Below are 17667 nucleotides of genomic sequence, written 5' to 3' on the forward strand. Positions count from 1 at the left end.
TTAATCTTTGCTATTGTTCGTGAGGTTTTATGTAGAAAAGTATTAACTCCGTGTCGTTAAAATCTACATTTCAATATTATTAATAATAACATTTATAGTTATATGTTATCATCTATAATGAAGATTCAGCAGTACTCAAACCCGACAGTACAAAGCTCATATTAGGTTTCCCTCTCAAGTTTTCGAATAAACCTTGCATCAGAGTTCGCTATGTCTTGATTAGTTAAAACGTTAGGTGGTTTAAAACAACCTGTGACCTACTTTCAATGCTTCATTGATTGCAGTCTGACTGTTTCAACTCGGCTTTGCCTTGTTTCAATTCTGCACAATTCAGTTATCGATCTTTTCCTTTTCTGCCCCCCCCCCCTCCCCCCAGCTTAATGGGTGCATATGCCTTGCACCCCCAGACTCACGTGACATATTTTAACACGATGAATTGCTATGTAATGGCACGTGTTCTGTAACTGGGGGGCGCAAAACGTACTGGGGGGGGGGGGGGGGGAGGCACAAAAGGAAAAGATCCCAGTTATCAACTCTACATATAAAACTACTCCTGACTTTCTGATTTTCCGATAATACTATATTTCCATTTTCATGGTGCGGAGAAAAACCAGCATCGCATAAATAGTCCGCCGTTGGTGGCAGAATGTTTGAACGATAAAGATTGGCCACTAATTGTAATTTTTTGATTGTTTCAAACAAACTTGATTGCTCTCATATGATCTCGTCAAAGATATAAAATAGATATAAAATTTCCTTGAGAGCAATTAATCAACTCGCACATGAAAAACTATTTCTCTCACTGTTATTATTTTCCGATTATACTAGATTTTCCAGCTTGCTCTCATATGATTTAGCGAAAGATATAAAAAACGGAGGAAATTCTGTCATTTATTGTTGTAAAACTCTAACCGGATAAATAGAGTATAACAATGCATTATGGTATGAATGAACATCTAGGTCTGGCATTACAAAATTAAAATGATTTGATCTATGTGACAAATTAAATATCTAAATATAATTACCATTACACTACAACAATAACAGTCAATAGAACATTCCAGTTCTTACTTTTTTCATACTTCCATTCCCACATCTAATTTTCTAAGTAGTATAAAAAGCTGACTAAAGACACAACGGGGGGGGGGGGGGGGCAGAAAAAATTGCGTTAGAAAATACAGTAACCCCCCTCCCCCGGTTGTCCTTAGTCAGCTTTTTATACTACTTATCTAGCTACTATTTACCTTGAAGGCACGCAAACAAATCCGGATCTTGATCTTTTCCGTTGTTACCTCAGATCGGACCCACCCCCTCCCCTCCCCCACCCCCCTCCAATAAGTAGCCACTCATTTTGAGCAAAAAAATTGAACGACGTAAGCTCGGGGGTTGCAACTAAAATAACTTAAATACACCCACTGATCTTTGGTTCGGGCGGGGGTGGGGTTGGTTGTCAATACAGAAAAGATCCAATCCTTGAAATTAACTAGCTACTCCATCAATTAAAGAAACGAGCATGAGTTGTTTGTCAAATTGAGTTTCATTTAGCTAATCATTTGTAAATCGAGTGACGACTATTAATGGCGCTGAAGTGTTTCTGTTGTGCTCTCTTTTTAGAGAATATGACCACTCGAGGTGTGATGCAGGGTGACTTTGTTCCTGGTCGGCATTCTGGACAGTCTGGCGCTCATGGAGCTCGACGCGAACCTGCTGGTGTCAACCTCTGAAACGAAATGCTTCACCGATGAAAACATATTTCTGCTATTTCGCTTAAAATTAAAACGCCTCAAATGAAAGGATAGTAGAAAGGACAGTCGGGAAAAGGCTTTTGATTATCATTTACTGATTGAAACGTCTAATTCTGTCACGCTGCGATTACTTAGAAGCAAAATTAATATTTATTATTACAACATAGGCACCCCTGTGGCATGGTCGTTAGGTATGGCGTAGGGTTCAAGGTAACTAATGTGGCGAAACAGTAGACCGCAAACAGATTCGGGATCTTTTCCATTTGTTACCGCCCCCAGCTTAGGGTGCATATTATTTGCACCCCCAGACGCACATTTTTACATAATGATCTACCATGTAATGACACGTGCTCTGTAAATGGGGGGAGCATAACGTACTGGGGGGGGGGGGGGCACAGACGGAAAAGATAGCATATTCGAAAACTCTATTCTTTATTAAGGCTTAAAATACAATTTTTTAAAGTCTCGTCCTACATAGCAACCGCTGCTGCACCTTTGAGACTTGATATGAAACAATCACAACCAAATATTAGCATGACATATCACAACATAGCACATGTGACACGCAATAAAATTAAAATTCTGTTCTTCAAACCTTAAACCTAATTGGCTGAATCAATACATGAACCTTTTCGTTTGTTACCCCCCCCCCCCACCCTGCTTAGTGAGGGAATGTCGTTTGCAACTCCTCAAGACTCGTCTGCTATATACTTACTAGATGACTTCCTATAGAATCGAACCCATTTTTTTAATTTGGTCGCATGATTTAGTAAAAGTGTCAAATAACGGTGTCAAAGTGCCTACCCTTGGCACACGACACAATCACAACCAATCATTATCACGGGCGAACGTTGAACATTTTACAAGCTACAAAGTCTGCACAAGAATAATCTTTACCCCCAAGCCATACCCTTCCTAGAACTGCTTCTGCTCATAACGAGACTATGTACAGTGGGACCTATCGATGACCTGTCAAGTGGTTTGTTTTTTTTTGAGTGGCATAATTTATTCAGAATACTATAACCTACTTGAGAAAAATTTATTAATCGGCCGAATCAGTAAATTTAGCGTCCTTACTGTCTCTCGATCTACTGTCCTACATTGACAGTAAAAAAATACAGAGTCAGTAGTACCTATGGGCTGGAACTTGCGCAGAGCCTGTGAGATCTTAAGAACACAGAGAAGTTCTCTGTCTTGTGCTTCTGTTGCCACATCCATCGGGGTCTAAACACAGCAAACGTCATTTTTACGATTAAATCAGCTCGTGTTGCGATAACAACATTTTCACAACTTATCAGTGAAAATTATTATCTGCCCCAAATCGATGATAGAAAAATTAGAAATACTAGAAACAGTCGCGTAACTCTGGTTTGGGATTCTACAAGATCTTGAAACATAATCGACTAATATAGGGCGAATTCCTTGAGAAAAAGGGGGCGCCTTAATTGAAAGTGTTGAACGCAGCTGGGGGGTCCTGGGTTAGGGGTGGAATGAGAGGGAGGTGGGGAGGGGGGGGGTGGAGCAAGGGAGATCTAAACCACAAAAAACATCATTTGCCTTCTCGGCAGTTTCCGTGATATGCTTCGCGCATTCAGATACTAGTAAAGCTATGAGTACCGCTGTGCAACTTAATACCTTCCGGACTCCACCTGTTTATAACGTCTTTCTTCGAAAAATCGCACGAAAGAAGATAGACCAACAGAACTAATATAGTTGCACCAAACTTCGTTTGAGAGCTATTAAAAGCTTAATCCCGTAGTTTTCAGATTGCCAGAAAATACATATGTATTAGAATACATATGTATTATATTAATAGCACTCAAGAGAAAAATACTACAACGGGTCAAATTGACGCACGTGAAAAAAAAAATCCCTCTGAAAAATTGATGAAACAAACACTATTTCTCACTCCACATTGAAGGTAGTTTAAAAAAATCACGCCCAAAATCTTCCCGCTTTTTTTACTCCCAATACTACTTTAATTTGACTAAAACTACCACTCTAATTTGACTTCTCGTTGACGTGAAACAGCCAAAAGTGCACAGTTATTAAAGAAGACAGTGCACTAACACAATTCAAATACATCGGATTGTAAAAAATTAGGAACACTACAATATAGTTTCGCTCAGTTACAGCTATAAAAACACTTACCAAACGCATTACAAAGGATTGTTCAAAAATTCATCGAAATAAATTTGTATGATAGCGACAAAAACGCTATCTGGACTGATTTGTAGCCATTCAATTTGAAATCTCAAGACAAAATGAACCAAAAGCAAAAAAAAATCAAAAACTTTTCAGATTTCTTAAAAAATTTCTGAAATCAGAATTGTTATCCACAAAGTTATTTTGAGTTGCCTTGTACTCAATGATCAATTGCTCATCGAACACAGTTTAAGCTATTATTGTACGTGTGTCTTTCAATACGCTTGACCATTTTTACTTGAACAATCTTTTGAGTTCACTTCTCGAGTGCTTTATTCACGCTTGACTTGGCAATTTATGCATGATCTAAATTGCTCTCATTCAGAAATTAAGTCTGGTGCTAAAACAGCAGTGATTGTAAGATAGGATAGCGCAATGCGCTGACGACCGACTGGTTAATGTCTGTCTCGGGCGCCGGAGGTTGGGAGCTGGATCCCCTCATTAGTCAGATTTTGTGCATCCATAAAAATCATCCACCCCGTCTCAATTAAACTGTCCCCATGTCGTTCGAAAGCAATTTGTCCGACGTTAGGTGGTTTATGACACTTTTGATCAATTGTTCGAGTTGATTTGTTATCTATTCTTTAAAACCTGTTGTTTGTTCTTTAAATAACGCATTATTTCTGATCTCTATCTATTGCCGCATGCTTTTCAACAAGTCCATTAAAACAAATTCTGTCTTAAAATAAAACTATTTGCTAAAAGTTTTCAACTATTCGTTGCTATTGCAAATGTTTGTGTATGCTCTTTAGAGTCAAGTATAAAACATAAACCGACTAATGTCGGAAGAACGACAGGTGGGTAGAAAAACATTTGCCCCCGCCGGGATTCGCATCACTGGCCTCTCGATCCATAACCAGATGCACTAACCACTCGTCAATGAGACCCTGTTTTTTGCTATGCTGTAACCGACTTTGTATTAGCAACAAGCTTTACTTCGGAGTGAGAGCAATAGAGATCACTCAAAAATGAAGAATGAAAGCGTGAAAAAGTCACTTGACAAGTCAAAAAGAATGTTCTAGAAGAAAAGCGCAAAATGGTCAAGCGAAAAATTTGCATAAAAAAGACCAGCACGTTTACAATAATTGCTATGAACTTCGTTCAAGAGCAATTAAACAAGGTAAGACAGAAAATACAAAGTTTGGGTAAATTAGTAAATTGAATACCTTTTCCTCCGAATCGAGAGCGTGTGGGTCTGCTCCGTGATTTAGCAACAAACAAGCGACCATTCGATTGCTGTTAACACACGCGTAGTGCAAGGGAGTTCTTCCCAGACCGTCCAAACTGTTGATGTCTGCTCCTTGCTGGATCAAGAGCTCACAACACGTTAGCTTGCCCTGAAACAAAGCAGTAGTTTTACACCCCAAACTTGTGTAAAAGATGTCATCATACATAAATGCGTAGTAACGAAATACACTGAGTGACAAATCAAAAATTGTTTTACGGAACAAATTATTTAAAAGATGGCATGATGCAAAAGTTTTTGTCAAAAGTTTTTTCAGCAATAAATCTAACAGTATCAAAACGATTGAATTCGAAAGATTCAAGTCAAAAAATTGCCAAATTCCCTTATTTTAATTTGCAGGAAGTAGCTTTGGTCGCCGAGTCATTGGAATGTGCGAATTATACAGAACGCTTCGATCAGCAACTCGGAAATATCTTCTATACACCAAGGTGCCAAAAAGTTAGGACACCCAGAGAATTCTTAAAAAGCGCTAAAAAAATCAAAACATAGCCAGCAGATTGCCGAAAAACAGCCACCGTTGACGCGCTTGATGAACATCGGGATTGAAACAAAAAGAAAAAAAAAGCAAATTGACCGAATTTTTTCCTGTTTTTCTTTCAGTGTCAAAACGTTTTCTAATTTGGCGTGCAGTTTGTTAGATTCTAAAACTATGATTAATTCAGCTTCTAAACTGAAAACTAATAAGCTTAACACCAATGTCAGCTACCAGACACTCTAATGAACGTTGATAACCTAATTCTCTGACTTAATGACCGGGCTTTATCGGTTTATCACGTCTCTTCTGATTTCGCTCTTTTGACTTTGACAGCATTCACCACAATGCGTAACTCAAAGAACGCTTTTAAAATCCATTCAGTTGAAACAGTGACTGAAGTAATTCAGAAGTCAAACGTGCAAATCGTGACTTATGTAAAACGAAAAACGTGATCAAAAAGTACAGCAAATTAAAAAAAAGGAGAGCGCCTAAAAAAGGAGAGCGATTCGATTCAGAGTGGAATTATTCTATGACCATTCAAGCATCTCCGCTCCTTTTCTTTGAAGATTTTGGTGGCAAATTTTGACTCATGCACAAGAACAATCATCTTGAAAATATGGTCTTGATTATACAATTTTTCTTCGTATTTCTCAAATTTACAAGTGAACTAGAACCGTTGGCCTTTTTGAAAATCTGAAACTCTTTCCGCCAATCTGATTGTATTGAATCCCAAAAAATAAGTAGCGCTTAACCGAGCTGATTTTTGTTTGCATTTTTGTCAAGATATCTTTTTTTTATCTTTATCATTTTTTTTCGCAGAACTCGGACAATGCCTTCGCTAGAGATGCCGCGAGCCTGCTAATATTTTTGGTATCATTTGTATGCATGCGGGCCGTTTATTAGATTTTGATTTTAAGCTAAATTGCTTTTATTTTTAGTCCAGTAAAATCGGATGTGCCGAATCGAAGCTGCGTGGCAAATAGTAAAAGAACAGCGCAGCTTAACCATCTTTTGTGTAAACGGGAAAAAAAGAGAATGAACTCACGTTTAAAGCTTCATTACTTTACGCCTTAGCGCAGAGTAAAGGTCTTTAGCAAAAATAACGTTTAAAGAGCAAAAATTAAGCTGTACGTATTTTTGTGGAACCATAATGTATTAGAATACTATTTTAACGCCCCTAAAATTGTATATTTACGCTGTTACACCATTTATTAGACCATACAGACCTGCCAAAACCAAAACTTTATCAAACCTGTTCAAACTATAGCAAACATTATGACCACCATAGTCGACTAAGAGTATACAATAGGAAAAAAACAAAAAGCAAGAGCTATTGTCTAACATGAGACTAAAATGGAGAGGGAGTTTTCATTCAGAAGAAACTTGCAGAAAAACAAAACTCACCTTCAAAAGAGAAGGCACAGAATACATCTGTAAGCTATTATAATAGCAACCATTAAATAGAAAAATCATAACATAGCCGGCAAATAGCCGCCGTTGACCCCACTCACGACGTTGGGATTGAAACATTTGGGAAAGATAAAAAAAATGACGACAACTTTATATTTTCTAAGCGTCAAAAAATGTTCTATTTGGTTAGCAACTTTATTAGATTCGATAAACAAATTTGAGGGCAAAAATCTGACTACTAATGCCAGATATCAGTAGACGCTAAAGAATTCTGACGACTTAATGCACCAGGCCACGTCTTTAAACAGTCGTAATGTTCGGTCTTTATTGGCTCTTTCCAATTTCTTCAATTTTGCATCTTAAAAGTGTTTGCTTAAATTTGCTAAATGAATCCTAAATTCAGTTGAAATACAGACTTGAAGATTGTGACAACGCATATGAAAACGAAAAACATAAATGTAAAGCTAAAAACGTGATCGGTGGGTAAAACGAACTAAAATTCATAGCAGGACAAGTCCTGACTTAAAATTCGGAAAATTTTCATTGACTAAGCAAAAAAAATGACCTACAAATGGATCGGAAAACCAATTAGAAAAAATTCAATCAATTTTCAAAAACACAAAAATAAGTCACATTGCCGCATGCGAACAAACAACAACTAAACAGAAAGTGAATTTGTGTTCAAACACCATTTTCTCAAATTAGAGTAAAAATGCTGACCGTGGCTATTTAAAAAAATGTTAACTGATCGTCAGCAACAATTCGCCAGAAGATATTAGACATTATCACACGGTTGTTATTGCCCTCTTGAACTTATTCAAAATCTAATAACAGTTCGCAAATTTTATGCGGATCAGTTTACTACATATTTAAGTTAAGCATAATCGATCAGCAAACACAAGTGTTGACTGAATGTAGTTATTGTATAGGTTAGACGGCGTAGATTCCGTCAATCAGGCATTAGGAGGACGGCTAATGCGGAAATCAGGCATTAGGAGGACGGCTGAGCGGTTCCAGATGTATGCCAGAATCTCAAAGTGACTTTAGCTAGAGTCGCGTAACCTTGCTAAAAAATGCGCGTGCAAGTTTTGAAACGCCAAAAATTTCCATGCCTGAAGTTTTCCTTTATATAAACATAACCGACTAACGTCGGGCGAATTGCTCTCAAACGAACGGCGAGTGGTTGGCTTCGTCAGTAGCTAGCCACGGTTTAGTGAGGCTAGCTTTAACTTCATTGAAAGGGCGTAAGGTGAGCGCAGCGGGGGATGCCCGGGGGGTGGAGGGGGGTAGTGCTACAGTGGGGTGGGGGTGGGTCGGGCAACGGCGGGAGGGGGTTTTGGCTGCAGGGGGCCCTTACGGCCTGAACGATGTGCAGTGGTGGGGATGGGTGGGGGTGAAATGAGAGGGGGGTGTTGTGGGGGGGGGGGGGGTCAAAACTCTTAGAACCGCCTTTTACACCATAAGTATAAGTCTCCAAAACAGTTTCTGTGAATCGCTTACTTGGAGACTAGTGAGCTGAAAGGCTCGGTGAGCACTTAATGCCCGCTGGGCGTTATCCCGTGTTTGAGGACGAAAAGTCAAATGGGTCAGACGAAAAATCGGTCAAGCGAAAAATCGCATTAAAAAACGTTAGGACTAATATAATTGCTACACTTCGTTTGAGAGCAATTAAACAACCGACACACGCCGGGTGAATCGCTCTCAAACGGCCGGCTGGCTTCGTCAGTAGCTAGCTAAAGTTTTAGTGAGGTTTAGCTTTAGCTTAATTGGAGGGGCATGAGGTGAGCGCAGCGGGGGGACTAACTCACTTGAGAGCTGGACGAGAGGGGGCCCTATCGCCGGGTTGGAGGAGGGTGGACGGGCAGGTTTCTGGGCGCTAACTGTTTATCCCGTTTTTGAGAACGAAAAGTCAAATGGATCAGACGAAATACAGGTCAAGAAAAAAATTGCATGAAAAGACCACAGGACTAATATAATTGCTACAAATTTTGTTTGAGAGTAATTAAAGAGAAGTTAACTTCCATGAAACTTGCAAATTGCGTGTTTTAAGTTAAGTGACTCTTGGTAAAGTCACTTCAAAATTCTGGCGTAACATGACGTGGTTCCCGATAAACGTCAACAGTTTTCTGTGACTTCCAGCAATTTCACATAAGCTTGCGCGAAACACGAACTTTGAAGTTTCAAAATCTGACGGTAAAGAATACAGATAAATCTGGCAACCACTGCAAAGACCTCAAGTATGGAAAAAAGACCTACTCCGAATGTAGCATTGTGAAGAGATGTTCGATAGTCACAGTTGGGATTCTTCCAGTTCACATCTGCTCCTTGTGAGATGTACTGAAGAATTAGACCAACGTCACAGCTCTCTGAAACACACAGAGCATCTCATATTACTTTAATACACAAGTTCTTATTAGGAACCTCCCTGGGCTCGTAATTTTCGGGAAGGTCCCTCCCCGCCATATGTAATTGTTATTTTAAAACATTCATAACAATATCTAATCCCATCGCATACTAGGCGATACAAACCATAGCAATAAAAATTTAGTTGCTTGAAATTTTCAAAAACTTCACATTCGAGAAATCGACGTTAATTACTCAAACTTCTGTGGCGAATTCGATCGAAAAAGTCAGATTTAGTCACTATACAATTTTCAACAAAGATGGAATAAAAAAGTATGCTTAGGCATAACCTCTGATACTTGTTACAATAATTGAGAAAAAGCTAGTAATATTCGTACGACCATGGCACGTAATTAATAGAAATCAACGAATTTAAGTTATCTTTGACTTAACCTACTATTTAGACATGAGTTATGTAGGAACGAATGACAGGAGTACCAAAAATTCGTTCAATAATTTACTCAAAAATGGCTCACCGGTCTTGAAAAATGAAAGCAGAAGCTTTTATCGAATCACAACTCAGTTATTAAAACCCATAATTTAATTATTTATCAGTAGAAAGTCTACGCAGAAATATGGAAACAAACTCAGCGGCTCAATTCCCCCTTTGAAAAACAATATTTCTGCAGAGTTTGACGTCGGCTGAGGGGTACATAATCTACCGGTTGGCACCACAACTAAGTTCAAATTAATGACATCTACAGACCTGAATTGACGACTGAGAATAACTTCTGACTCGGATCAAATGACTGTGCATCACTCAGCTGTCTCACAAACCTCCTCTCTACATATTTGCCCACTATCCACTTCTCACGAGTTGGCCTATAAACAGATGTCAAGATTTTAAAAAAGTTGCAGCAAACGTTGCAAAAATCGTAACTTTTTCAACTTTTTAAAGAGAGCATAACAACAGTGAGCATAACAACTTCCATATGTAAACAGAGGTGATCGAACAAAAGACTTATTTGGTTTAACGTTCATCAAAACTTCGATAATCATTTTTCTAACATTAATCTTATAAGATTATATCGTTATGCAGACAAACCAATAGAGAGCCGCTTAAGAGAGAGACCAAACCAAAAGAAAAAACAGCTTAGCTTCAAAATGCACTGATTCTACTTATTTTCAAAATAATTCCAGGCCCCTTGAAAATAATTAAGAAAAATTTTTTACTAATTTATAAATTGTTGATGAAAATAGCCCTCAAATGATAGTAAATTTATCCCCAGTTGACACAGAATTATCCAATCAGAATTGGCATACGTCATTTTTAGAGTAATGTAACTCACTCACCAGTGAAAAATGACGTCACGGACACAACTACGTTGAACAAATGCGTTAAAGGTGAACAAAAGTTTTGTACAAAAGTGGACATTGTCGTAAAAACAATCTTGACAGAATAAACAGAAAGAAGCCCAATAATAGCTTGTTTAACTATCTCTTTCTTTAGCTATCTACTAGAAAAACAGTAAAATACATTAGAAATTCGGACAAAATATTTAGTTGGTTGCAGGTTCGATTTCAACTCTTCTAATAAACTTCAGATTCAGCGCCCGCTATTACGATTAGCTGCCTAACATTCTGAAAAAGGTTAATGTAGCCGGAATAGCTGCGATATAAATAGACCTACGTGCCGTATAATAGAAAGATAGAAATTGAAAAAAAAATTGACGCCACTCAAAAAGCTATGTGAAAAACATTCAGCGATAAATTTATTGTTAAAATTCATTCCGCAGCAGCTTCTTCATTATGGACCTTTATTGCACATTTAAGTTCCATTGACCTTAAACTAATTCAAATTAAAGTGCAAAAGCCTTTTTATTGAGTGAGGTATGTCAAGTATAATCAAAATTGGATTTATTCTGTTTCACCTCCCCCCCATCCACGCTTTTTTATGACCCCCAGTTACAAAATACATGTTGTTATATAGCACGTGGGGGCAGCGCCTGGAGGTCATAAAAAATTTATGCTCATTAAGCCGGGGGGGGGGCGAAACATTAGATCCTTAAAGTCTAATCACGCAAATGATATACCATCTTTGACTAAAAAGAGTGAGAAATGACGTCACACGTGCAAATGCCGTCAGAGAGAGGAAGAAGTCTCTCTTGTTTGAGAGAGACTTTTTCAGCTTTGAGGTGTGAACAAATGTAAAACAAAAAAGAGCGTCAGATGACGAAACAAAAAACATAGCAGGAAAACAAAGAAGTAACCAATAAGGACTGTCATTGCTGACAATAATTTATGACAAATAGTGTCAAAGTCATAAAAAGGATTAGCTGCCCGTTTATGAATTCAAGCAATTTCAAATAAGCGCTATTACAACAAATATGTATCATCTTATGAGCACACAAAAGAAAAAACACTGAAAACAGAAGTCAAATTGCCGCATGTGAACAAAAAATTGCTTTGAAAAAAATGTGCCTCATGTGAAAAAAATGTGATCTGAATAATCACGCTTCAAACTATATTTCAACTATGAATTATCGCTTTTTCTCTCCCTTTAGTACTCCAGCGTGATTAAAAACATAACCGGTTGGCTTCGGTAGTAACCAGGCTGCGGCTTAGGGATGCTAGGGGGGTGGGGTGGGTGATGGGGGGTGACCGAGGGCGTCAAAATTTTAAGACCAAGAACCGCCCCCTCAGAAGTTTCGGGGAATTGTAAAAAAAAAACCACAGACATCGCAATATAGCTCCGATCAGCTTACAGCTTTGCAGTTATAAAAGACAAAGACACACGCGGCTACAATTATTGCTTTTGTAACCATTTATCAGATACCAGATACAGGAATACGGTTGATCTAAGCATCAATTTGGAGTAAATATCTATCGTACATGTCACTGTCGAAAGACGGTTTCTCCAACTCGTTAGTCCTGTGTGCCTCATAGATACTGTTTGCAAACTTGTTGCCTAGCAACTTCATCAGGGCAGCCACTTCTGGTCTCCATTCGTCTAATGTCAGATTGAGAACCCTCTGCAGACACGAGTCAGGGCGGGAAGAAACAGAAGGCACGACTGTAGCACTTCGCCTATTGTCACCTGGGAAAACCAGACATCCTGAATTGCAAGTCAGAACTGTCGATAAGTAATCTAAGTTTAACTCGGCAGTGCAAATATTTGAAGGTTTACCAAAAACGTACAATTGTTGTTATTTTTGACTCATTTGATAGTTTTCATTCAAAACAATTAGGGGGAGGGAGAGGGTAACTAAATTCACTTAAGAGGGCTTCAAATGACATCATTAGAGGTTATTATATACCACTATACACACTAAAAAAATTTAAAGAGCAAAAAATACACCAATTTCGATGCTTTTCATTTGACCTTTTGTAGTAAAAAGCCGCCAATTGAGTTCAGCTGCTTGAAATGTTGAATGAAAGAGAAACTCACATCGCTCAAAACGCAAAAAGTCAAGGGCGCAAAAGTCCAAACGGTCAAGCAAAAATTTGCACAAAAACGCCCAACATGTTTACAATAATTGCTTCAAACTTCGTTCAAGAGCAACTGTTTTATAGCTCATGTTTTACAAACATGAGCTATACAAACATGAGCTATAAAAAGGCAACTGTTTTATAGCTCATGTTTGACAAACAGAGGAAATAGAAAAAGATGTTTCAGAGGAACCACAATTTCTCTGTAACCTTTTGTGAATTTTTTGGTTGAATGAATTTTTTGGTTGAGACAAATTTTTCAAAAATTGTTAACGAGAGCATGAGGCTGTTATACCAACATAAACATAAACAGTCAAAATATTTTTTCTCATTGCCGGTTTTGCTGTAGCTCCATCAGTTCATCCGGTCTCTGTTTGCAACTTTTGAGAGACTTTGGGAACTTTAATACTTTCTTTTGTCTGTTTGATTGACTCACAGTTTAAAGTTAACTGTATTTAATACTTAGTGCAATTCTCAGAAAGTTCATTGCTGTAAAAAAAACTAGCAAAGAAGTTAATTTCATTAGTTTTGATAGAACTATATGGTTTTGAATTTTTATCTTCTTAATCGAAAAACAAACCAAAACATGCAATAGCAGAAGCAATTTTTTCACCTCGAATAGTATTCAGAGAAGTGGTATCAGAAGGGCCTATTCGTCTCAAAACAGTTTCGGTGAATCGCATACTTCGAGACTAGTTAGGCGTAAAGCTCTAAGAGAACTTAATGCAATCGGGGCGTTAACTGTTTATCCTGTTTTTGAAGACAATAAGTCAAAAAGGGTCAGACGAAAAATCGCATAAACATAGCTGGCAGATTGCCAAAAAAATAGCCGCTATAGCTTTGTAAATCTGCAGTCTCAAAAAAGTAGTAAAAGACAGACCAAAAAGACCATTATTTTCTCCATTAAGGGCTGAGATGTTGAATTTTGATTGAAAATTTGTATTAACTCATTGCTGCTCTTAAATAACCTTCAATTAGAGTGATATATACTCAATTGACCTTATTTCTTGGAACTAAAAGAAAAGAAAATTTCAAATTGAGGAAGTCATTTTTGAGAGTAAGCTAAGTCACGTGTGAACGAAAACTTAATCACACAAATGAACAAAAAACTCGCTCCACTAAAAAAAGACGTCAAGCACGCATTTCAGTTGAAATTGCATAAACCAATGAACAGAAAGCAGATTTGAAGTGATTGTGACGTCATATGGTCGTAACAAAAATCTTGACGACGAAATAAAAAAACATAGCAGGACAAGTTCTGACATACAACTCAAAAAATTTTTAATAACTAAACAAAAAACTAGACCTAGAACGAACTATGAATGGATTGGAAAACCATTTAGAAAAAACCGATCCAAAAATTCGAAAAAACTAAAAATCAAAGTGAAAATTGCCGCATGTGAACAAAAAACCACTAGCGAGAAAGCAAATTTTTGTTCAAACAACGTTTTCTCACTCTACTTTAAAATTAGATCAAAAAAATTTTGCGCCGCAAAACCACTCTCTTTTCACTCGACTTCCTGTTTCGGCGTGACCAAAATCACTACTCCAATTTGACTTCAAAAATCATGAAAATGTGTGAACAGATCTTAAACATAGCCGGCAGATTGCCGGAATAGCTGCGAAAGAATAGACCTGCGTGCCATGTAATAGAGATAGAAACAGATACAGATCTAAATTGAAAAAAAATCGACGCCGCTCAAAAAACTAGGCTAAAAAACATTCAGCTATAAATTCGTAAAGCTTGTTAAATTCATTCCACAGAAGCCTCTTATTAGGGACCTATATTAAAATAAACTTAAATTTTAAAGTGCAAAAGTCATTTTATTGAGTGAGGTAAGTCACGTATGATCAAAATCTAATCACGCAAATAACCTAAAAACTTTCACTAAAGCGAGTGAGAAATGACGTCACGCGCGCAAATGCCGTTAGTGAGAGGAAGAAGTCAAGCAGAAAATTTGACTTTCAGCTTTGCTGTGTGAACAAATGTAAAACGAAAAAAGAGCGTCAGACGACGAAACAAAAAAACATAGCAGGACAAGTCCTGAAATACAACTCAAAGAATTGAATTGAAAACTCAGAGGTACTCTACCTGACCAGCCGATCAATTGAACAATGCCAGCCAGAACACAAACAAAATCATGTCAAAAAATTGAGAAATTAAAAGAATCAAAACTAAACAAAATATACTCATTGATAAAACTCGAAGCTTTCAAACCTAAGGCAAATTTATTCCCTTTAAAACTACCTATTTCAAAAATATGTTCAAAATCAATTTTCGTTACTGAAATCGGTTCAGTATTATATCTGCAAGACCTAAAAAATATTCATTGGCCTTTGAAGATCGATAATTAACTCGAAAATGACCAAAAAATTTAAGAAAAAGAATTCAATTGTAAATTATCAGAGAATGTTGCAAAAAATCGTGATATAAATATCTTCAGAATCATTTCTATGTCTCTAGAGGCTATCCAGTAACCCAATTCCAAGCTTTAAAAAACTCATTGGCTCGTAGATCGATAGGCAATAATTTTTAGAAAAAATTTCAAACTTCAAAAAATAGAAATTCGTCCTTTTGAAATGTTGAAAGCCATTCAATTGCCCCCTGGCATTTAAAAATTATTTAATAACATTCTATCAAACACTGGATGAGGTTACCTGTCTACTGAGACAAGAAAAAATAAATAAAATACAAATGTTTTAAAAAAACTTGAAAAAAATTTTCAAATTTTATCAAAACTTCCAAAAGTCGAAAGGTTATATTTTTTGAAAACAAATACATTGAAACTAAAAACCATGCGATAACTTTTTTGTCAGAACGTGTAATAGGTTTTATCGCACTTGAGAATGGACGAATATCAAAAACTGACAAAAAACTTTAGGAAACCTTAAAATTGCAGATTTTATCCCAAAAAAAAAAAAAAATGCTAAAACTCGAGACACTAAAATGTTAAAAACCATTCCATTGTTACTAGAAACTATGAAGTGCCCTATTAACAGACCTCAAAGGAGATTGCCTGCTCCTTGAAGCTGAAAAAACTGAAAATGACGAAAATTTTCAAAAACCTGAAAAAAATGCGAGTTTTGTCAAAAAAATTGCTAAAATTTGTGATATTCAAAAGTTGAAACCTATTCCATGGCAATTAAAAATTTTTCAGTAACTTATTATCCAGCCGCTAATGAGGTTTTCTGGTCCCTGGGACTCAAACAACTTGAATAATGACAATGTCAAAAAATATGAAAAATTGCAAGATTTGTAAAAAAAAATGCTAAAATTCATGATGGCAAAAAGTTGAAAACCATTCCATTACCACTAGAACTATGCAGTAATCTATCATCAAACCCTTTATCAAACTCTAGAGGAGGTTTCTTGTCACCTAGGGCTAAAAACTCAAAAAATGACAAAAAATTTTTAAAAACCTGAAAAAAAATTGCAAAAATTAGTATCCCTTCGCGAGTTTGTGTTTGTAGTACCAAAACTTATTGCTCATAAAATGGTCATAACAAGCAATTTTGTGTCGCAAACGACCTTAATCAACTTTTAAAAACTTCAACATAAGACTACTCAAACAAAGAAACTCAAAAAAACCACAAAAACATGAAAAATTGCACCATTTTGAGCCAAAAAACTCCTAAAAATGACCTTTTAACCTTAAATTAAGGCCGTCCCAGCAGCTGCACCACTATCAGCACTTGAAGGACAACTGAAGCCCACTTTGGGCCTCTAATGAAACTTAATGCCCGCTGGGCTTTACCTGTTTATCCCGTTTTGAACGATCAAAGTCGTTGAAAAATGTGTGAACACATCTTAAAAAATTCTTTGAATTGTAAAAAACCAAGAGCACCGCAATATAGCTACGCTCAGCTTACAGCTTCGCAGCTATAAAAAAGACAGCGCCCCAATACGATGTCCCCAATAATAGCCGCTATCGCTCTTTGAATTGTAAAAAAAAACAAGAGAATGCCAATAATAGCCTCAGCTATCGCTTCGTGGCTATTAAAAAGACCACAGGACTAATATAATTGCTACAAACTTCGTTTGAAAACAATTAAACAAGATTTAGCCATCGAATACTTCATTTCAGGGCATTTGAAAATCTGAAATAGGTGCTTTCCTAGGTGCAATTCCATTGTCAACCACATTCAATATCCTTACCAGTGTCAGGCGCACTTCCATTAGCTATTTTTCCGCCTTTTCCACCTGCTCCTCCTCCGCCCACATTTGGTGTTGTAATGAGAGTCCTATGCACCTGTGCACAGCTGGAGCAGACTGTTATGCCAAACGGAGTCACACCCCAAGAGGGGTCGAGTCCTCCGCAGTCACAACAGTACTTGTTCTCTTCGAATCGAGAGAACTCCTCAATGGGACTAGTGTAAGAGAATTCAGGCTTGATTATTGTGTCTACTAACACTAACTCACTCTGAAACAAAAAAAGAAACACTCAAAGCCTCAATAAACTAAACAATAACGTGTATGATGCTAGAGTAGCATACGAAAGTGTACCAGTTTTTTTCTAATTTCATTATATGTAATTGCTGCTGAACAGCAATATGCCATAGCGGTCTGTTCTTAGCTGTACTCTTTCTTTATTTTTCCCAACATTTCAGACTGTTCTTTTCATCAGCAATATTGCGCTCTTTTTTGGTGACTATGGGCACTTTTTGTCTCTGAAACTTCCATCCGTGGTACTACCATTCAGCCAAATGGGTCAGGCAAGGGTCAACTTGGTGTGATGTCTAAAAGTGAGCAAAAC

The 17667-nt window shown here is 37.3% G+C and overlaps 1 protein-coding gene across 3 annotated transcripts in view; it reads right to left on the reverse strand.

The window, feature by feature from the left end:
- Positions 1–1397: 1397 nt before the first annotated feature.
- The window catches only part of LOC142351451 (arf-GAP with coiled-coil, ANK repeat and PH domain-containing protein 2-like), a 50982-nt gene continuing 34712 nt past the window's right edge, over positions 1398–17667 (reverse strand). For all 3 annotated transcript variants that reach the window (XM_075403464.1, XM_075403463.1, XM_075403465.1), the window contains 7 exons: positions 17070–17334; positions 12317–12521; positions 10191–10306; positions 9338–9447; positions 5117–5287; positions 2879–2969; positions 1398–1720 (listed from right to left, as the gene is read on the reverse strand). In XM_075403464.1, the coding sequence (XP_075259579.1) occupies positions 1611–1720; positions 2879–2969; positions 5117–5287; positions 9338–9447; positions 10191–10306; positions 12317–12521; positions 17070–17334 (1068 nt within the window). In that variant the 3' untranslated portion in view covers positions 1398–1610. The remainder of the gene's footprint in view (positions 1721–2878; positions 2970–5116; positions 5288–9337; positions 9448–10190; positions 10307–12316; positions 12522–17069; positions 17335–17667) is intronic.

This window comes from Convolutriloba macropyga, chromosome 13 (genome assembly GCF_964194025.1).
Source record: "Convolutriloba macropyga chromosome 13, txConMacr16.3, whole genome shotgun sequence".
NCBI classification, from domain to species: Eukaryota; Metazoa; Xenacoelomorpha; order Acoela; family Convolutidae; genus Convolutriloba; species Convolutriloba macropyga.